The sequence below is a fragment of the Folsomia candida genome, unplaced genomic scaffold, assembly GCF_002217175.1.
Source record: "Folsomia candida strain VU population unplaced genomic scaffold, ASM221717v1 Fcan01_Sc022, whole genome shotgun sequence".
Classification (NCBI taxonomy): domain Eukaryota; kingdom Metazoa; phylum Arthropoda; class Collembola; order Entomobryomorpha; family Isotomidae; genus Folsomia; species Folsomia candida.
In genome coordinates, this window is record NW_019091214.1 from 1107916 (window position 1) to 1130530 (window position 22615).

General features: G+C 32.9%; 3 protein-coding genes across 6 annotated transcripts; 1 reads left to right on the plus strand and 2 right to left on the minus strand.

Annotated features, from left to right (window-relative positions):
* Nucleotides 1–333: 333 nt before the first annotated feature.
* LOC110858826 (zinc finger protein Noc) lies at nt 334–8095 on the minus strand. Its single transcript, XM_035858928.1, has 2 exons — nt 7656–8095; nt 334–2120 (listed from the first exon to the last, which is right to left on the minus strand). Exons 1-2 carry the CDS (start codon nt 7731–7733, stop codon nt 666–668), a joined length of 1533 nt encoding a protein of 510 aa, XP_035714821.1. The 5' UTR covers nt 7734–8095; the 3' UTR covers nt 334–665.
* Nucleotides 8096–17813: 9718 nt separating this feature from the next.
* Nucleotides 17814–19644, plus strand: LOC110858753. 2 transcript variants are annotated; one of them, XM_022107616.2, is made up of 5 exons: nt 17814–18263; nt 18341–18422; nt 18504–18575; nt 18647–18744; nt 19173–19644. In XM_022107616.2, the coding sequence occupies exons 2-5, from the start codon at nt 18351–18353 to the stop codon at nt 19342–19344; spliced, it is 414 nt and encodes a 137-aa protein (XP_021963308.1). In that variant the 5' UTR covers nt 17814–18263; nt 18341–18350; the 3' UTR covers nt 19345–19644. The 2 variants fall into 2 exon arrangements, with proteins under 2 accessions (XP_021963308.1, XP_021963309.1); XM_022107617.2 differs by having other exon boundaries at nt 17829–18263; nt 18341–18410.
* A 1730-nt stretch (nt 19645–21374) lies between these two features.
* LOC110858771 lies at nt 21375–22599 on the minus strand. 3 transcript variants are annotated; one of them, XM_022107641.2, is made up of 3 exons: nt 22233–22599; nt 21928–22136; nt 21375–21868 (listed from the first exon to the last, which is right to left on the minus strand). In XM_022107641.2, exons 1-3 carry the CDS (start codon nt 22383–22385, stop codon nt 21520–21522), a joined length of 711 nt encoding a protein of 236 aa, XP_021963333.1. In that variant the 5' UTR covers nt 22386–22599; the 3' UTR covers nt 21375–21519. The 3 variants fall into 3 exon arrangements, with proteins under 3 accessions (XP_021963333.1, XP_021963332.1, XP_035714768.1); XM_022107640.2 differs by having other exon boundaries at nt 21928–22175; XM_035858875.1 differs by having other exon boundaries at nt 21928–22549.
* Nucleotides 22600–22615: the final 16 nt, after the last annotated feature.

Below are 22615 nucleotides of genomic sequence, written 5' to 3' on the forward strand. Positions count from 1 at the left end.
GTAAGCGTGTCAAATATACATAAGTAATTATTATTCCGCAAGACTAATTTGCATAATAGAAATATTGAAAAAATACAAGGTTTACAAACTAAAAACTAGGGAAAAGTATTGATACTTAAATATTTATGATTGACAAATTTGTTTTCCTGAAGTTAAGTTTGTGGTGTGGTTCACGTGGACATTTGTAATTTCGTAAATTTTGCAAAGTTTACAAACATTCTAGCAAATTTAAATACATAACCGATGAACTTCCTAAATTTTTCTAAAACCTTGTAAATTAGACGATTTATGAAAAAATTGAAAAAAAATTTCTTAAACTTTGAAATTGTACGATTTACGAAAAAATTGAAAAAAAAACTTTTTTAAGCTTTGAAATTACACAAATTGAAACAAAATCCCCAAATTTTGCAAATTAGACAATTTTAAAAATCATAAATTTGTAAAAATCGTAAATCCATCTTACACAGTTTGTCATCAAATTCGTAAACTTTTGCAAAATTACACCGTTACAAAAATCCACGTGAATCACAACGTCAAAAAACCTTCCTTAAAATCTATAAGACGACAAGATTCTTCATATTTTTGAGCATTCTTAACTTACATTACATATTCCGCAAAATTTTTTTCTTTACCCGCCAAAATTTTTTCGTCCCTTTTAAAAAAATCTACTGATTCCCCATCCCGCCATTTCCACCCCCTCCCCCGCCTAATCTATGCCCATACAAGGCATACGGAAAATACGGACTTAGTGGATTATTCATCGCGGCCGCCAAAGCGGCAAAACTTGACCCTTGTTGACCCCCCAAAAATGGAAATAACGAACTATATGACCCAACTTGTGACTGGTGATATGCCGGTTTCGCGTAGGGATGATACCTCGCCCCCGCCGATCCCGCCGCTCCTCCCGCCGAAATCGGACTTAACGGCGGGGTAGGGTAAGACCGCGATCCGTACAGATTCAAATCTACCGCCGAGCTATTATTGTTCGTAGTATGTGTCCTTAAATGTTGCAGTAATTCTTCACTAGTTCCAAACCTTTTTCCACAGTAGGATTCTCCCGCCGAAATCCAGTTACAAATATATGGCGTCGTTACCGTTACCGGGGGCGGGTAGAGAAAACCGGGGTGAAATAAAGGCGGGAAATATGGCGGGATTCCACCACCACTTTTATTAGAATGGTCACACCCCACACAGCTGGATCCCCCGCCACTCGCACATTTTGCCAGCGAATTTAAATGATGTCCCGCCGCGCCGAGGGGGGTCGTGCACCCGGGGCAGAAAGGGTCGCGGCAGTAGGCATGACTTCCCGCCAGAAGGGAGGATCCATCCGGGGAAGATGAGACGGACGAGGCAGCCGCGGCTTTTAGTCTCGCGTAGGAATGGAGGTACGGCGGGATTGTGGTGGGTGGAAGAGGAGGTACAAGAGCAGATGAGGAAGAAGAGATTGGATATGAGGGGGGAAATAGGATGGAGGAGGAGGACGGCAAGGTCACCGGGGGCGAGGTCAAGGTCAACTTATCCTTATTTTTTACCGGCGGGGGTGGTGGCGGCGGGGACGAATGATTTGAATTTTGTTTACCGCTCTTCTCTGAAGAAGGACTTTTACTTTCTCCCCGGCAAGAAGAAGGTGAGGGTGATTTCTTATTCGTTTTAAGCGGGATTTTTGAATCTACTGCCCCGCCAAGTTCAAAATTGTCTTCTTCATTTACATTATTCTCGTCCTCTTCGGACCGGGAGGATCTTCTTTTTACTTCAAAACTTGAATTGGTGGGTGGGGAAATTTTATTATTTTTCGTTTCTGACGAGGAAATCCAGCCCGGGGAAATTTTCTCTTTTTGTTTCCCGCTCGATTTTTTAGTTGCGGATGACCCCTTAATATTTCCGTGACCTGGTTTTGACTTGTTGGGCGGGGTGACTCGGCTACCGACGGAGGCTGACCTTTGGGCTTGACCTTCTTCGTCACGACAGGAAGATGACCCGGATGAGGAAGAGGACGATCCTCCCGCAGACGTGGCGGAGGCAGTGATCGAGGCCAACAAGCTCTTCGCAGCGGGTGGATCTGCACCAATTTGCGAGCATGTTTGAGCCAGAAGAGCGAGCGGAGAATTTTTAGCGTCCAACTGAAAATAAAAAATTAAATTTCCCGGTAAATTATTTGGTAAAAAAATATTTACCAAAATTGTTTTGCATAACTCTAAATAATCTCTTAGCAATCTTCTACTTTCTCAATGATACGTATTCCTCTACCGAATTGGTGATAAATAGCCTAGAAGTCTTCTTTGGTCGTTACGTTTATTTGGTACAAAATTTTCCCCGCTAAATTCAAATTTTACATATTAACAAGTTTCGTACATGTAACAAACTAAATTTCCCACGTTTTTTTACCACAACCGTTACCAAAATAATTCCATCAATATATAATTCGTCAGCTTAAACTCATTCTTCGGTCGTTATAAATTTGGTAACAATTTTCCCCGCTAAATTCAAATTTAATAAATTACCAAGATTTCCTGCCTGTGACAAATGTAAATTTCCTAAGAAATTATTATTTTTACCAAAACCGTTACCAAAAATATATTATCTAATAATCTCAGCAATATATAATTCGTTACAATCTAAACTCCATCTTGGTAACAATTTTTTCCCGCCAGATTCAAATTTTATTACCAAATTAAACCCATCCACTTACCCCCAAAACAAAACCTCACGTTACTTCTAACAACATATATTCTAAATTAAATCTCTTCTTCTCAACAAAAATAGCAAATTACTCCCCGAACGAAACCCGGGTAGCCTATCCATCTGCCAAATTACGTCCCCATAAATTCGGAGGCCGGTTCATTACACCAGTCTCATTTTTAATCCCTCCCGCGACACTTTTATGTTGCGTCGGGGTGAAAAATGGGGACAATTAGTCCACTCGGAATGCAACACAGGTTTGTCACTTTCTTGTTCTTGTTCTTGTTCTTTTTTGAGGACAACGATTTCGTTTTTTCGGAACGATTTCGTGTCCGGGAGACAAACTGGTTTGTTTGCAGGGGTGTCAACGTGTCCATTATTTATGGCGAGTGACACATGGGCTTCTCTGACGACGAGAAGTATTTAATGTCTTGTCGAAACGGGGGTTATTAACTAGTTAAAGAAAATAAAAGAGTTGACATTTCCGGCGGAAACTTATTATTATTGTGTTAAAAATTAATGTTAAGGAGGATTGGAGGATCGTAATTTGCGAAAATTTTTGCAAACTGTAAATTATGGAACAATTTATACGTGAAACTTATTATTATTATGGATTTAATAAGGAGGATCGTAATTGGCAAACTGGAAATGTTATAAAATTTCATAAAATTATTTGAAATTTCATAGAAAATGAAGTTCTGTGTACCTTTTTTTTAATTACTGAATAAATTGTAAAATTCTTAATTTAAGGCGAGTGACACATGACTCTGACGACGAGAATAATTTAATGTCTTGTTGAAACAGGGGTTTATTAACTAGTTAAAGAATTGACATTTCCGGTAAAAGCTTTTTTATTATGCGTTGACCAAATATTAGTGAGAATTTGCGAAAATTTTAGAAAAATTTTGCAAATTGCAAATTATAAAACAATTCACACAGTCAATGCAACTTTATCTGTTTTTAATCCGAGAATAAATCTATAAATTCTAATTTTTTAAACCCGGTTGTGAAATTTAACAATTATGACTGGAGTTCGGTCTTACATATTTCATGAGATTAAATAAGACTTTGCAAGTTAAATTAAATGAGGCAAGTCACGGAGACTTTGGTAACTTTGCAAAATCCGTAAATTTGCAACCTTTTAAAAAATTTTGGCAATATTTCGAAAGAAAATTACTTCCAGAAATCAAAATGTTTGTAAATTTATCCGGTAACTAGTTAAGGAAGTGACATTTCCGAAACTTATTATTATAATTGGTTGAATAAATATTAAGGAGGATCGTAATTTGGTGAAAATTTTTGTAAACTTCAAATTATGAAACAATTTATTGGTGCTGGGAAGGCTATCTGTGTTTGTACGCCAAAAATAATTCTACAATTCTAATTTTTTATCGGGCTGTGAAGTTTACCAATTTTGACGTGAGTTTGCCCTAATTTCACGAGATGAGAGACGAAGTCGATTAAATATGGCAAGATTCGTAACCTTGTAAAATCCGTAAATTTTAAAATTTTACAAATGTTTTGAAGGAAAATGAAAAATTTTGTGAACAGCAAATTATGTATACAACAATTTTCACCGTGAAGTGTACTTCATCTGTTTTTATTGCTAGAACGAATCGTAAAATTTCAAATTTTTTTATCCGGCTGTGAAGTTTGCCAATTTTGACGTGAGTTGTTTTACTATTTCACTACTGACGAAATTAAATAGGACTTTACTAGTAAGTTAAATCAAGTTAAATGAGTCACGTCACCCAGGGCTTGGTAACATTGTAAAATATGTAAATTTACAAACTTTTCTAAGATTTTAAAAATATTTCTAAGGAAAATTAGCTTACAAATTTTTATAAACTTATTCGGATCAAAACTAACGAGTTAAAGAATTGATATATCCTGCTGAAACTTATTGTTATTATTATTGAATAAATATATTAAGGAGGGTTACAATTTGCGAAAATTTTTGTAAACTGCAAGTTATGCAACAATGTATAACGTGAAAGTTCTTAATCTATTTTTAATATCAAAATTCATCGTAAAATTCTTGATTTTTTTTATTCAGCTGTGAAGCTGAATAAAAAATTTTGACGTGAATTCTCCCGTCTTTCACATGTGATCAAATTAATGAGATTTAACAAAGTTACCAAGACCTGTAGGAACTGATTGTAATGCATTACATCCTGTAAAATTATGATAAATATTATTTACAAAATAAACAAGTCAGAGTAAAATAATTTCTCGATAGTTAATTTTTTTCGAAATTGTCGAACTTGTATGCCATCAATTTTACGCGATTTAAATTTAATAAACAATTTATTAAGAACAGATACAGTCCGCTCTTATGCGTAAAGATGAGTTTTTCACGCGTAGTTTCCGAATATTTCTGAGGAAAATATTTTGCGGAAGTAAAAACAACATAAGCAAAACTGGATGGATTCGGAAATAATTTTTTAATCTAGTTCAAAATTCCACTTTTTTGTTCAGCGAAGTTTGCCATTATTTGTCCTTTATTTTGAGAAAGGAGTATCTCGGTTTGTATCAAAAAGTTTTTCTCAAATTTTGATAAAAATCTCGAAAGAATTTTCACGATAAAAATTCTACCAGAATAAATCCCGACTTCTTGCTAATTATTTTTTTTTCAAAATTTTGGTCAAATATTTACGCCCACAATTTTTCCGAGAGTTTAATTAATTAAGCTTAGGTTACAATAGGTGCATGCAATTTTGAGTGTACCTATACTCGCAAATTTTGCAGAGAAGATTAAAAACCTTGCAAAATTACCGATTTTGCTCTGTCACGTTTGCCAATTTTGAAGTTGTTTTGTCCTTCATTTTAATGCTAGTATTTTAGACATCAAGTTTCCGGAAATATTTATACACAATTTTCGCTGCTACAAAAGTTCTAGTTGTTTTAAATCCTGGGAAAATTCCCAGCATTTCATTTTTTTGGAAATTTGTCAGGTTTACTAATTTTGAGGTGATTTGTGCCACAACAAAATCTCAGTTTTTTAAGACAAAGCATTTCGCCAAATTTTGATAAAATTCTCGCAAAAATTCTATCCATTTCATTTTACGAAAAGTTGTCAATTTTTTTTAGACAAAACGTTTCCCCAAATTTTGATTCGCAAAGTTTTATCGACAAAAATTTTACCCGTTTTTAAATCCAGAATAAATTTTCAATGTCATTTTCTACGAAATTTAGCAGGTTTACCAACTTTGACGTGAGCGCGCCCATCACTTTGTGAGAGGAGAAAGTAAATGGACGGGAGGGATCTGTCCCATACGTCGGATTGGTCTGAATGGAGTCGTGATTTATTTATGTGTCCGTCCGCTTGTCAAACGGCCCACCACTCGGTCCGACGACGAGGAAGCTCCAAAATAACGGAATTTGCCACACCATAAACTACCCAGAAATCAAGCCAAACCAAACCACGGGACGCTCGTGTCAACCCCGTGAAAGCGAAAGGAGGCAAAAACCAGACGAAATAATATCCTGACCACGACAAGAACGAGGACAAATTGTGATTCGGACGATATTTTGGGAGGAAAGTGATACATAGATTTTACCAAAAAATGTACCGAGTTTGGTAAAATTTTACTGGAAATGAAATCTTGGTAAAATTTTTGGGACCAATTTGATAAACTTTTATTTACAAGATTTGTCACATTTTTTCGATCGAATTAACTATATTTTGGTATAAAATGTAATTAACTATATTTTGGTATAAAATTTATAATAGTTTCTTTTACCCAAATTGGTCGTATTTTTACCAAATGGATTTTATTTTGATAAAATTTGGTCTATGTTTGTTACCAATTCTATTTAAAAAATCCGTTAATCACGACTTTTGGCAATTAATTCAAAACTTTGCCAATTTGATAATCACACCATTTTTACCAAATTTTACCAAAAACGTTACCAAATATTTACCAAACCGGTAAAAACCGATACCAACACATATCCTTCAAGTCTACCTTCGAAAAATTGGGCAGATTTATTTATCTCTGGAAAAAAACTCTTTTCCCTGAAAAAACTGGACCTTTCTCCACTTTCACTCGGAGCACCACTTACTTGGCTAAATCCATGTGACAACGTCCACCTCGGAAAAAGAGAGTGAAACTGAAAGTGAAAGCAACCTCGACGGCTGACACATCTCGTTGACATCACGACCACCATTTGACCTTTCCTTTCAAAGGATCACCCATTAATCTTATCAGCAATTAAGTACCTAACTATTTAACTACAGAATTATACTCGAAATATTTGGGCAATTCACGAAGGCCTTAGTAACTTTGTAAAATTCGTAAATTTTGTAAAATAATTTGACAAACTTTTATAAAATAAAGAGACACCCGAGATCTGAGTAAGTTTATAAAAATTTGCAAGCTAATTTTCCTCAGAAATAGTCATGAAATTTTGTAATGGTTTGTAAGTTTACAAATTTTAAAATGTTACCAAATTTGTAATTCGAATTATATTTCAGAATTTAGAAAAAAATTCACGAAATGTAGTTGGGTTTCCAAGTCAATGAATAAATTTATTAGAGAGAAATATTTTAAAACTTGTTTAGATTTTTTTTTAGTTACGCAAATGCACATAAATGTTTGTAAGTTTACGGATTTTACAAAGTTACCAAGCCCATCGTGATTTGGTATTAAGATGTTACCGGTCCCCGCGTCGAATTGGCCAGGAACCCATTTTTACGAAAAGTGCAGTAACAAAATTTGAGTTTATATTTGAAATTATCAAGTGGAAAACCGCTACCGACAGAGTTACATATTTTTACCAATTTATTATGGTAATTTTTTGGTAAAACATCAAATTTGTGACCATATCAATCAGAGCCAAATTTAAACCTTGGAAGATTTACTAGTCTTAAGTCAAATTTAAATGTTACCCAATTCTTCACATTTATTACCAAATACATTAAACTTTCGCATAAGAACTTAATTAACACATTAAAATTCCACATTTTACCGTACCGTGGTTGGTAGCGGGGATAAATATTCCGGTCGCAAATATTGGTCTCCTCCTCTCCCATTTACTGTGAGAAGATCCATCACGCCCACACAGTAAAAAAATATATATTCCACCACCAAAAATGAAAATCCAATCCAACCGAATTCCAAAATCCGAAAATTCGGTCAACCAGATAGCACCGAGAAATCCGAAAATTCGTTCAACTAACACCGAGAAATCCGAAACTCTTCAAAAACACGGAAATTCTCTTTACACCGAGAAAAACAATCCCCGAAATTCTCCTTTCACACCGAAAATCCCAATCCGAAATTCTCTTCACACCGAGAAAAACAATCCCCGAAATTCTCTTCACACCGAGAAACACACTTCTACCCGGGTCGAGAGCTGGGAACGGACTGACGACGACAAAACCCTCAAAGCAAACCAAACCATAAAACTTCTCTCTCATTTCACAAGCTGCCCAAGAACCCAAAACCAATTCACACCTCGTATTTACAAGTAGACATAAAACCGCATAAAACTGACCCCGTCCTAACGACGTGCCCGGGCCGTGCAGGAAAAATGCTGTCACCACGAACCCAACAAAATATGTGGTGCTTGGTAACTTTATAAAATCTGTAAGTTTCGTTAAATAATTTTGCAAACTTATTTAGTGGACACATAATTTTGCCGAAAATGATCCTTTTTTAATATAAAATTTTAAAGAATGCATTTTTGAGGGATTTGTAATCAATATGATTTCATAGTTTTTCACGCTATCGAAATTGTACGCCTCACACACCGTAATTATTAATTACTGAAATTCATACGTGCTTAAAAATGTACAGATCCATTCTTTGACTTGGGTTAAGATAAGAAAAATCATAATTTTTTAATTCAGTCTAAAAATTTTGCATTACAGATTACAGAATTTTCAGAATTACCAAAAATGTAAGCTTGTAAAATAATTTTACAAGCTTTTACAAATAAAGAGACACGCTTAATAATTGGAGCAAGTTTACAATTAATGTATGAGCGAATTTTCCTCAGAATGCATTCTGAGGAAATCATTCAAATCATTCAAATCATTCGAATCATTCAAATGATTTGGAAAAGTTTACGGAATTTACGAAATTATCAATGTTATCAAAACCTGCGTGAATTACTTATTTGTCAACCTGAAATTTTTATGGCGTTGCCAATTTTGGTTTTATTTAATATCTAATTTTTGTTTTAACTTTATAAAACTTGAAAGTTTTTGATTCCACACTAAAATATGAATTTATTAGGGTGTCCCAACTTTGTAAAAAAAAATCGCTTTTTCCGCTCACGATTTTTTCGCTCTTTTTGTAAACCGCACTGCGCATGCGATTCCGATCTTTTTTCCGCTTTTTCTGCTCAAAAATAAAATCTACTTTAAGATGATTTTTTCGCTCTTTTTACTACTTTGAGTGAAAAATCAGTCTCTCAGAGACATGTTTAAGGGGACATCGCCCGATTTTGATGCCCTATGGAATATATTGCAATATCAGGTGAGTGTATGAAAAGTGAGGGAGGATTTTATTCCATTGCCCCACCTGCGCCCGCCACACCCCCTGAAAAGCATTGCAACCACTAAAACTACCGCATTCAAACCTTTGCCAAAAATCCTATTTTCATCCCATTTTGGTAATTTTTGGATTTACATGATCTTAGATAGTTGTTTTATCATATCCAACATGAAGCAAATTTAAATTTTAAAAGAAACTCCAAAGTTTCTTGACCACCCATTCTCTGCTCCTGAGTATTCAAGCGATAAAAAATCGGGACAGTCAAGTATTGAGCGAAAAAAGCGGATTTCAGATTTTTTAGCTTTTCGCTTTTTCAGATCTTTTTTACAAACTTGGGAGACCCTATTGTAAGTTTTGTTATTCATATAGAAATGTTAAAATATAAAATATATATATAAATAAATGCGGAATTTTTTAAGCATGACATAAATTCGATCAAATTTTTTGCTGCAAATGACACAATTTAGAAATTTCTTAGTAAAGCGTAGATCTGGATGTCGCAGGTCTTGAGTGTATTTTTTGTTAATTCTAGAAATAGGAAAATATATAAATGCGGAATTTATCTAGGTAATGCCATAAATTCCGTATTTACTAACTTTTCGGACTTTCACTCCATTTACAATTTTATTAATTTGTTTTTAATATAATTAAAAGTTGATAGATCGCATTATTGCTTACTTACTGCAACCAAAAAATTTTTGGTATTTCTAGAAATGTGACAAAATGTAATTACCTGATTTAGCACGATTTTAAAAAAATAGCAAAAATTAAAAATTCTAAAAAAATACAAAACCAAATTTATCATAACGATGAAAATTTATGCGGCGATTCCCAGTTTTTGAGGAATTGTATTCAATTTTCTCATATTTCTGAAAGGAAACAAACACTTTTGCTTGACGCTGTTAACATAATTTTATAATATATTTCATTGTTAAATTTGCTAAAGTTAGATTTCCAAGTGTTTTGCAACGAAAAAACATTTTTTTAAGAATTCAACCATGGTTAGAAAATTAATGTTTTTGAGAATACAAAACTTTTCACGGTTTACATGAAGTTTTTCGAAATTTATATTTCCTAAAATACCTACGTTCACGTTTAACGTGAGCCTATAAGAATGAGTTACAAATGGGAAAAATAACCCTTTTTATATGAACCATTGCACGACTAAAGTCTTCTTTAAGGTAAATTGTTAACAAAAAACAAAAATTTTCAGGTTTAGACACCGTTTTGAAAATATTTGAAATATTTTATAGCTATAGAATGTCTAAAGATCGCTATGGAAACAATTCCATGATTAATTTCAAGTATTGAATTTTCTGCCGGGAGAAACCAAACATTTTTATGAAATTTTGACTCAAATTATTTTACTATAGTGTTAAATGTTCCTTGATTTATGGGGTACAAAATTTAGCCAGCCATATCTCTTTTTTGATACAAAATTTGAAAAAATTGAATTTTTTTTGAGTGATTTTTAACCCATATAATTTTATAGTTTTTCACCACTTTAGGGATATCAATGAGATTTGTGAAAAATACGATTTATCCAGAAGTAAGAAGTTTGGTTCAAAATTGAATTTACGAGTGGTTTTTAAAATATATTTCTGACAAAAAAAATACACAAAAATTGTACGACTCACACACCGTAATTACTATTTACCGAACTTCTCATAAGTGTTTAGAAATACAGATGCATTCTTTAAGACTTGGGTTAAGAAAAATCATAATTTTTTTAATTAAGTCTCAAAAATTTTAGCATTTACAGAATTTTCGAATTTTACAATGTTACCAAGAACTGCGTAAATTGTCCCAATGTATAAAAATCTGTTACTTAATTGGTAAAAGTGTAGGGTTTAAAATAATTTACAAACTTTTACAAATAAAGAGACGCACTTCATCAAGTTTACAATTAATTTATGAGCTAATTTTCCTCACAATTATTTGTAAAAATGTATAAGTTTCCGAAATTTACAATGTTATCAAAGAATGCGTGAATTATTTACAAACTTGAAATTTTTATAGCGTTGCCAATTTTGGTTTTAATTACTAATCTATTTTGCGTTATGAAACAAACGTTGAACTTTTTAATTTCTCAATCAAATTCTGATTCATCGCAAGCTTTTTATTCGTATAGAAATGTAACCTATGAAAATGCGGAATTTTTCAAGCATGTCATAAATTCCGTATCCATTCAAACTTTGCGTTACAAATTTAGTTTCTCAAATTTTGGACTTTCACACCATTTATAAATTTTATAAATTTTATATTTCTTCATAAAATGTTGGTACATGAAATTTGTGTTGAATTAGTTTTTCGCTGTTTCTAGAAATATGAAAATGTGGAAATACTCGCTTTAAGATTTAGTCCAGATATTAGAGGAACTATTCCGAAACGGTTGCCATCCCAAGGAAAAATATATGCGTCGATTTGTAACCAGTTGTTTCGAATTGTATTCAATTTTGGCATGTTTTTTTCAACATTAAAGTTTAAAAAACTTTTGTTTCTGGCCATTTACATGGTTTTGAAATATTTTACTCTATCGGATTAAAATTAGATAACGTAAATTTGTACGAACTTTTTGCAACTGCAGTACGCCGTTTTAAATTTTGCTGAGTTTTTAGAATAATTAGCAAAACTTTAGATTATTTTTTTCAATTCTGGAAATTATTTTATGTAAAAAAACAAATTTTTATACTTGCCAATGGTGAATTGTGAGTTTAATCGAGGTAGGAAATCTTGATTTTTGTTAGTAATGCTTAAAAATTCTGTTTTTAGTAATTTATCAGATTCTGTGTAATAACTAATTTCAAGGTTTTTCGTACTTGGAGTAAATCGAGATTTACGAGGCACAAAATTTGACCAAAAATATTCCTTCTATAATGTAAAATGTGATAAAATTGAATTTTTAAGGGATTTTTTTACCCATATAATTTCATAATTTTTCACGCTTTGAGGATATCGAAAGAAGAATGAGATTTGTTGGCGACAAACTTTACCGCAAAGTAACAAGTTCGGTATAAAATTTGAAAACTTGAATTTTTGAAGGATTTTGAACCTATATTTCTAGCAAGGAAAATATTTCAAAATATTATTATGACTTGCACACCGTAATTAATAATTACTAGTTTGGAAGTATTTATTTAGCAATTACAGATGCAAATCCTCCTATTTACCTGACTGTCAGTTTAAACCTCATAATTTTTTGATGAAATGAAAAAAAAATACAATTTTAAAATCGTACGTAACCTTTGTAAATTCTTACTTTTTTGTATACATTCTTTTTACTTTGGAGATATGAAAAATTTGTTGAAATTTCACTCAATTATGAACAATTTTATGGTCGGAAGTTGTAAGTAAATACGTTTAAGGTGGTGTGGTCATGCTCGAAATTTGTGACAGGAAAATTTTCATATAAAATTTCCGATGTCTTCTTCATGAAAAGATTAAAATGTTTAGTTTACCAAAAAGTTGTTGGAGCTAGACCCTGTTTAAAAAATTATGGATTATTTTATGTCCTAAAGTAGTATAGATTTTTTGAGTTGACGATAAATAAGCTTTGGAAATGATAGATGATGATTTTGTCGAGTTATTAGAGACTCCGAAACGGTTATTTCACAGTGAAAAATATATGTGCCGATTTGTAACCCGTTTTTGCGAATTGAACTCTTATTTTTTCGAGAACACAAAACTTTTCACGGCATATTAGATGAAAATTTCGGAAATTTATATTTCCTAAAATACCTACCTATACGTTTAAAATCAAACTAGGGAAATGAGTTCCAGACGAGAAAAATAACTTATTTTGTATAAATCATTACATAAATAAAGCTTACTTTATAGTAAATTGTTAACAAAAATAGAAAATTTTTTGGTTGGGATACAGTTTTGAAAATTTTTGAAGTTTTTTGTGGTGTTCGAAAATCAATAGATAAATATCTATCGGGTTTTCCAACGCGAGACAATAAGGATTTTAATAAAGTTTTTACTCATAATTTTTCCATAGTCTTAAATCGGGTCGGGCGTCAAATTGACCCAGTCACATTGACCCACGACACATTTACCCGCTCATATTGACCCAACGACAGATTGACCCGGCACCATATTGACCCAGCGACAGATTGACCCGGCACCATATTGACCCACGTCATATTGACCCACGTCATATTGACCCCATGCTATACCTGGACATACTGTATTTTTCATACAAAAAACTTAACTTTATTTCATGTTTCATTTCTGGTCAAATATTCCTGTCAAAAATTGAATTGTTCTAATAACCATTAGTCCTCCTTTTGTAAAATTCCTTAATCTATTAGTAACGAAATCATTTAACCAACGGTACTAGTATACTAGTACGGTAATAATACCTATTATAATAGGTATTTGTATTAAGATTCTTAATTTAAGAAGAGTGAGTGCACATGCAATGAACATAAGCCCCTAAGTGTTTTGATGGTATGGCCACATTTGCGCCCACCACACCCACTCAATGGGGGAAAATATTAAGAAAATATGATCAAACGGTTGACAAAAATTGTATTTTGTTCAGATTTTGAAGATGCACTGTAGCACAGTGTAGTCGTCCAAGCAGTGTGTGCAAGGAAGGCAGCCTTTTTGCTATTGCGTCATGCCTTTTCCAATGCCCTATTATCTTTTTGCGTGCCGATTTGGCTTTTTGATGCCTTTTTCTCTTTTATGTCTCTTTGCTCAATTTTTGACGACGGCACCCGGGTTCTTGTCGTTGTATTAAATAAATTACAGAATATATTTAATGTTTTTGAAATTGTATCGGAGGGTTGTGGCTTTCATCAATACTTTAAATTAGCCTCACATAAGAAAAAGACGACCAATAATTATTAGAACAATTCAATTTTTGATTGGAATATTTGACCAGAAATGAAATATGAAATAAAATTAAGTTTTTTTGTATGAAAAATACAGTATGTCCAGGTATAGCATGGGGTCAATATGACGTGGGTCAATATGGTGCTGGGTCAATCTGTCGTTGGGTCAATATGAGCGGGTCAATGTGTCGTGGGTCAATGTGACTGGGTCAATTTGACATGCAATCTTAAATCGCGTTAACTGTGTAGAGAGTAATTTTATAAAACGGTATATTTACATATTTACGCTCTTAAATTATTAATTATTGAGGCAATTCACACAGGATTTGGTAACATTGTAAAACCCGTAAATTCCGTAAACTTACCAACTTTTACAAATATTTCTAAGGAAAATTAGCCCACAATTTTGTGTAAACTTACTTCGATCATGGGTGTCTCTTTATTTTGTAAAAGTTTGTAAAATTATTTTATAAACCTTACCAATTTTACCAAAGTTACCAAGGACTGCATGAATTACCTTATTAAGTAGCTTCAGCTACTTTATGTGAAGACTTTGTCTGTCTGTCTGTCTGTCTGTCTGTCTGTCTGTCTGTCTGTCTGTCCGTCTGTCTGTCAGCAGGATATCAGGAGAACGGATTGAGATAATCGAAATCGGTTTTCGCCATCATACATAGGACCCCAGGGGGAGGATCCTATCAACTTTTGGGGGCAACCGGACCACACCCCCTTTGGCGACAGGGGGTGTGGTCGGGGCAAAATGAGATTTTTAGTGCAATTTAATCTATAGGTGAAATAGAGTAAAATTATGTGTTCCGGAGTTGTGCCACACCCCCTCGGCGCCAGGGGGTGTGGTTGGGGCAAAATGAGATTTTTAGTGCAATTTAATCTATGGGTAAAATTAGGTGAAATTGAGTGAAATTAAATGAAATTAAGTGAAATTAAGTGGTTCCCCGATTGTGCCACACCCCCTCGGCCCCAGGGGGTGTGGTTGGGGCAAAATGAGATTTTTAGTGCAATTTATTCTATGGGTAAAATTAAGTGAAATTGAGTGAAATTAAATGAAATTAAGTGAAATTAAGTGAAATTGAGTGTTTCCCCGATTTTGCCGCACCCCTTCGGCGCCAGCGGGTGTGGTTGGGGCAAAATGAGATTTTTAGTGCAATTTAATCTATAGGTGAAATAGAGTAAAATTATGTGTTCCGGAGTTGTGCCACACCCCCTAGGCGCCAGGGGTGTGGTTGGGGCAAAATGAGATTTTTATAAAAAATTAATCTATAGATGAAATAGAGTGAAATTAAGTGTTCCCGAGTTGTTCCACACCCCCTCGTCGCCAGGGGGTGTGGTCGGGGCAAAATGAGATTTTTACAAAAAATTAATCTATAGGTGAAATAGAGTGAAATTAAGTGTTCCCGAGTTGTGGTGGGACCGTTTGGGGTGAAGTACGTCTGAAGCTACTTCCGTATGCGCGTTTGCGACGGTTTATTAGTTTAGCAATTCATAATCTACAAGGTTTTTCGAATAGCAAAAAAACTATTGAGGGAAAGTCTCATGTACGAATTTTTTTCTGTAGTACGCCGTTTAAAACATCGCTACGTTTTTTAACTGCTTATCAAGATTTTAGATTGGCTTCTAATCCAATTGTGATAATTATTTTATTTATAAACAAATTAGTGCCTGCTAATCCTCAATTTAAATTTCGATAAGCCAATTTTAGCCGAGGTACAAATTTAATACAACATTTGGAATTTTAACCCAAAAATTTCATAATTTTTCACACTTTAAGCATATCGAGAGAAAAAGTGAGGCTTGTGAGGCACAAATTTTACCCAAAACTAAAGTTAAAACAAACTGACAATTTCGATATAATATTTTTTGCAATTCAATTTTTGAAGGATTTTTAACCTATATTTCTAGAGAGGAAAGTATTTTTGAAAAATTATATTACTTCCACACCGTAATTATCAATTACAAGTTTGTAAGCACTTATTTTACAAATACAGATACGACTCCCCTTCTGACGTTCAGTTCAAAACGAATTTATATTTTTTGGTGAAATGTTAAGAAAATCAGTTTAGAAATTTTGTCGTAATTTTAAAAATGTACGTAAGCTGTGTAATTTCTTAGTTTTTTGTGTTATTTTTTTACTTTGGAGATATCAAAAACTTATTGAAATTTTACTCAATTATGGATAATTTTATGATCGCAAGGTGATGCCGTCAAGCTTGAAATGTGTGGAATGAATTTGTACCAGGAAAATTTGTATACAAAGTTTCCTGTTTTGTTTTAGAAAAATTAAAATTTTTAGTTTACAAAAAATTGTTCGAATTAGACCCTGTTTAAAAAATGATAGATTATTTTATGTCCTGAAGTAGTAGTTAGAAGCATAACTTAAGCAAATAAATTAACTTTGTAAATGATGACAAAATTTTTAAACTGATTTTTTTATGTGTCAGAAACAAATAAATATTATTTTATTTCTTTGAGATTATATTGACATTCAACAAGAGCATTCGATCTGCATTTTGTAAAGTAAAAGCTGTATAGATTTCGTTACTAATTCCGGTGTGAAAATCATGCAATTCGATCTGCATTTTGTAAAGTAAAAGCTGTATAGATTTCGTTACTAATTCCGGTGTGAAAATCATGCAATTCGATCTGCATTTTGTAAAGTAAAAGCTGTATAGATTTCGTTACTAATTCCGGTGTGAAAATCATGCAATAAATTTAAAATAAGGAACATTAAAATTTTCAGATTTACAGATCAATAGACAATTACTTAAAATGTTTTAAAAAATTCGTTCCTTGAGTAATGCATCAACCTTACCTATTTACGTGTCCGGTCCACTTAAAATTATAAAATTTAATTGGAAATTGCAAGTTTAGACTTACAGAAAGTTCCTTGGTGGTTTTCTGAAGAAGGTGAGAATTTCTTCAGAATAATTGTCTTTTTTTCGGCTTAGTCAACGTCTACAATTTGAAATCTGAATGACTTTTTGTAATAATATTTTTTTAGCTCAATAGAAATTTATGTTTCTTACAACCTCGACGGCAACCACGATAGCAGCCGTTAATACTGATACTGCTCCGGCGCCTTAGACCACACCGGCTACAATGGCTATAACTGAGGTTTAGCTAAACCTTAAGAATTTAAGGCTTGAGTATAAACAATTTGTCATAAACTTGTCACATTTATGATGTTATGTGAAAACATTTATTCAATACACTGTTAAAAGTCCGGTAGAGTCGAACGTAGAACGACCAAATGTCAATTCTGCATAGGAATTTTGTTAGTTATTGTCAAACCAAAATTTAAAAAATTAACCTACATAAATTAGCATAGTTCATGTTCTTCATTTATTTAATGAAAGAAAGGAATACATAATGCTGTTAAAGATAGCAAGAGCATACTCTGTATCGATTGCATATGTAAATACATACTTATACATAAATATCCTCGAGTATTATCATCGGCGGATGAGGATTATTATAGTTCAAAAATACAATACATTTACCGGGTAACAAACATACACTCTCAGAAGTTTGATAATGAATCATTACCGTTAGGTGTCTATATATGACTCTAACGCGCTTGGTGATCAATTTAATATCGCACGGTATACGTTTGGTAAAGAAGTTATACACCGCGCGATATTGAGTATTTACCAACTCATAATAAATACTTACCGAAAGCATTACTGTCACGTAGTCTATATATGACTCTACCGGACTTTTAACAGTGTATTGAATAAATGTTTTCATTTATTTTAAACTGGATATCCCGGGTTTCTTTACAATATATTTATCACCAACAATCTGCATAACATATCATTCCCAAATACCTGGTTCCTAACTTAAACTGTAAACTGCAGTCTGTAGTTTACTGATATGTGTCCTCGGTTGAGTTATGCGTACAGTAAATGTATACGCAAAAATAAAGTAAGATCTGGGTTCAGGATAAATCCTTGCTTTCCGATAGCAAATTTCTGTGTAAATATATAATCCAAATTTAACGTTAACAAATGTAAATACGCAAAACTGAACGAAAAATAGATATCACATTCAAACCGTTTTGTTTACAAAGCAAACACTTTGTCTTCCTTATTTGTGTATGTAAGCCGTTTTCCTCTATTTGTATTCACTCTCCAGATAAAAAGTTCCTTATTTCCATATCGTTCGAGTAAAGGAGGAGTCGAAAATACTGAAAGTTTGTGATTAAAATTGTCAATCAAACCACGACTCGGTAATATTGAAAACTTCTCAAATATGATGAGTCTTATTTAACGCAACGTTCAAATACATTTATTTTACACAATTTAGGATCAAGAAGATGGCATTAATCCATATACTCGGTCTCGGTGTCTTTCTGATATTGGCAGTATCAGGCTTTGTAAGTGTCAAAGTGAGGAATATTAGTTTCCGTAAAAAAGTTAACAATAGAATATTCAATAAATTGAGTAAATATCTATTTTTTTAAATTGAGGCCCACTTCTCGAGAAAAGGGCGACGTACTCGTCGGGTTCCGCCTGAAGGAAGAGATAAAACCGAAATGAATGTAGGTCTTAGGATTAGTGCATAATTTTCAAAAATCGATTCGTATCTCAATTTATTGTTTTGATCCCAAAGAAAATTATAAGAAAACGAGACGACTTGGTGGAAGCGCAAAAAATTTCTTCATGTAGACTTGAACAATTACAAGTTCAACTGGACAACGAGAATGGAGAGTAAGTTTTAAATATTTGCTTTCTTATTATTAGCGTTGCCGCTGGGATGAGATGATCTGATCAGGAAATGAGATGAGATAATACGAGATGAGGTGTCGGTTAAATGACATGTCACGTGTCAATTGTGAGATGAGATGGATTAGTCCTCGCGTGTCTCATCTCGTCTCATCTCATCTCAAGTTAAATGAGACGAGATTAATTTTCAGTATCTCATTTAACTTTGGCCTTATCTCACGAGGTGGTCAGATGAGATAAGATGGGGTATAGCTAGTCTCATCGGCAACTCTACTTATGATTATATCCATTACAGGAAGTGTCTCTTGAACTGAACTATTTTTACCCTTATGAATGCATGCCATATATATTTAGTTATGCAAATAATTTTATCTTACATGTCTGTATTCTCTGGACATATTTATTTCCTATAGCCCAGCCAAACTAAAAATCAAGATTCAACAAGAAGAAAATAAACATCGAACTATTTCCAACCAATTGGTTAAAATTGATGAAAAGTTGACAAGGATGGACATTGAGTTTGCCAAAAGCCAATCGGATTATGTCATGGAAAATATTCAATTTACTCATCTTCATAAAAATTAAGCCTAACTTCGAAAAAATTTTTTATTTACTTTGGCTTCACTGAGTCCTTTGAAAAATGAATTGCTGAAGTAAAGCGTCACAAAGCATTAACTCTTTTTTATCATAAATTGTATCATAACAGGCACACGCATATTTTAAACAGTATCAAATAATCCATGTGCAAATCAGAATTTCCGATTTAGGATTACATAGTCAAAATAATGTTTCAGCTTTCCTGTACAAATATTGGGTAGATTTTTGCTCAAAGTAAATTTAATATTGTCTAAATAAATAAGAATTATCGAAATGGTTACTGTTTCCGAAATAATATTTCGCTTATTTATATATTTCTCTGCTTACATACATGAGCATTACATATCAGATGAAATATTAAATTATGACCAGACTAATAGTTGCAAATCAAACTCTATATAAGTTCTACAACATAAGCTGTTAAACATGTTTATTACTGCACAATTTGTTGTGCATTATCCTTAACACTATAGTATGTTAAGGCATACATACTTACTTATAGATGTGTATGTACTTATTTGTACATATTTATTACCAAACGTGTGAACAAATAAATATCTAGAAGTTTATACTGTTCTACCACAATTTTCATAGCACGCATAGTTTTCACTACATCAAAATTAATTTACATCAAGAACGTCAACTGAATTAATCTCGTAAAGTTTTGTAATCAAGGTGTCTATTTTTTTCGTTGATGGAATATGTAAATATGTCATTAGACATTTTTGTGGTAAAGGTACCTATGAATTTAAAATAGGTAGATTTTTTTATATAAAAAACGAGATAGGTACATACATGCTGTTACATATTTTATTACATAAATGAACTCGATGAACGAACTTTAGAAGCACCGTGTTATATCTATATTAGAAGTTCGATCTAGATATTTATTTAATATATTTATATTCTGATGCGAATAATTCAAGAAAACGTAGAGATTAGTTTTATTCTGCAGGTATTTGATTTTATGAAACTATGGAGCACCTTAGAAAATTGTTAAAATATATTAACGCTCAAAATGTATATATTAGCACCATGGAGAAGTTAGTTTACATTTTTTTATACGGACTGTTAGGTTGCAAAGCATAACAAGTATTCAGGATGAGGAGAAAGTTGGGAGAAAGTCAGCTGTACGACGGAACACAGAAGCAGCCGTGTTAGTAAATATATAGAAAAGAGAGGACAAATGTACCCGGATATGCATTATTTCGTTATATTACACGAATTCATAAAGTTGTAAGTTGATGGAAGAAAGACAGCAATGTGTTCATGAAACCCATAACTTGCGATAATGTTTTTGTAAATGTACATACCTATGTTTGCAAGTAAGCTATCAAAATTAATATTATTTATATCGACTAAAGAGCATAACTATGTAAATACATTTGTATGTACGTGTGGAATTTGGTGATTTTCATTAAAACTTCGCATGCCTGCATAGTATCTAACAACCTTTTTATAATTATATGAACCGGTAAAGCGGTATCCGTAAATTTTAGAGTTACACACATCGACAGTGAGTGAGTGAATGATACAACATAATTTGGCTTAAATAATGTATACTAACTAGCATTTCATATAGGGATTTGACTTACCAAAAAAATATGATGAGTTCTATATAATGTGCACAATTTTTTCAAGTCATGGGAAAAGTGAACAAATTAGATTCGACATAATTGCAAACATAAAAAAGTTGAATTATTATAGTTTTAATATTCCAAACGCAGTGGTATGCCTAGTGAATAAATAAATAGGCTTTTATATCTTCATAAAAGTAAAGTGTCGTTGTTTTGCAAGAGCCATGAGGATCCGGATCCGGACAGTTTGGAGAATAACCCTCTTGGCCAATTTTTTCGCCAAAAATAAATCACTTGGGGCGAAAACATGTCACATTTGGCGAAACTGGCCATTCTATCTATGAAAATAGTATCCTTTACCTCACAGCTGTAAATAATATCGATACTTTCGCGTCCACATATATTTTAATGAGCCAGTATACATACATAAATAATGAAGAGTGAGTTAATAAATATTTGTTTATTATAGTCAATCAGATAATGTATAAATGTAAGGTCAGGTAATGTATAAATAACTTTTCCCAATTTGATAACAAATATGCAAAAAATTGCAGCAGTTTCTTCTTATTGCTCTTACCATAACTTCTTAACTTTTGAATACCAATAAATCACCAATATCACCTTTCGTGTTATACTTGAAAATTGCTTCGTATAACTTAATCATCTTAAAATTCTCAATCTCTCTCCAAGTAATTATCGTAATGTCGGTTCGGACGGTGGAAAATTGGTCGGTAGTTTTTCCTTCAACACATTCAACATAATGTTGTGCCTCGTATTGTTTATTCTCGTTTACTAAATAGCGTTTTTGGGCCGAATCAAAGTCATATTTATTATTTGGTCGGAAAACTTTGCAATCACAAGGTTCATAAAAATCTAGACCTTTCCCCAACCGAATTTGGTACACAGTGGGAGTTCCGGCAACTTCAGTAAGGACGCTACAGAGATGCAAAACTATTTTTAACTTAAAAATTAAATAGAAATTAAAATATTCTACCTGATCGATCTATCATGAAAGTTTGATTGCGACTTAAATTTAAATTGAGTCATTCCACCCATGTTGGCCTTCTTGTAGATGTTTTGATAAACATCAGCCGGTGTTCGAGCATTAATTGTATATTCAGTCTCATCCATGTGTCTATTATGGTAGGTATTGGTAACTAGAAAAACGTCCAGTTTTTTAACCCTATTAGGTTGGTTGCATTTCTGTCCAATAAATTCCAATAAGAGGAAGAGGTAATGTTGCTGAGATACAGGGAAAAGATATATTGGACGATAACCTTTGTAGAAAAAATTATTTACTTGTGCGTCAGTCCGGATGTACGTGTCCATAATATTTATTCGGGTAACGGCAAGACTAAAACAAATTCCGAGAACTTCATCTAAAGTATTAATTTGGTGTTCATTACTGATAAGAATTGATTTAACGTTTGATGCCCTGGTGCAGGTAAACATGTTGTTATGGATTACAATTTTGATTTAAATGCGTAGCTTTGTGAATTCTGTCTGCAATATTGTGCTAGTTCTGAATTTATGATCTGAGAAGTGCAAATAGTTTAATACATTATTTTACAATCAGCAGTATAATATGTATGTTCAGGGTAAAAATCTGCATGACAATATAATTGATAAATCACCAGAATACCGATAATACATTTGTGTCTGGAAAGTACTCACTGTCTCAC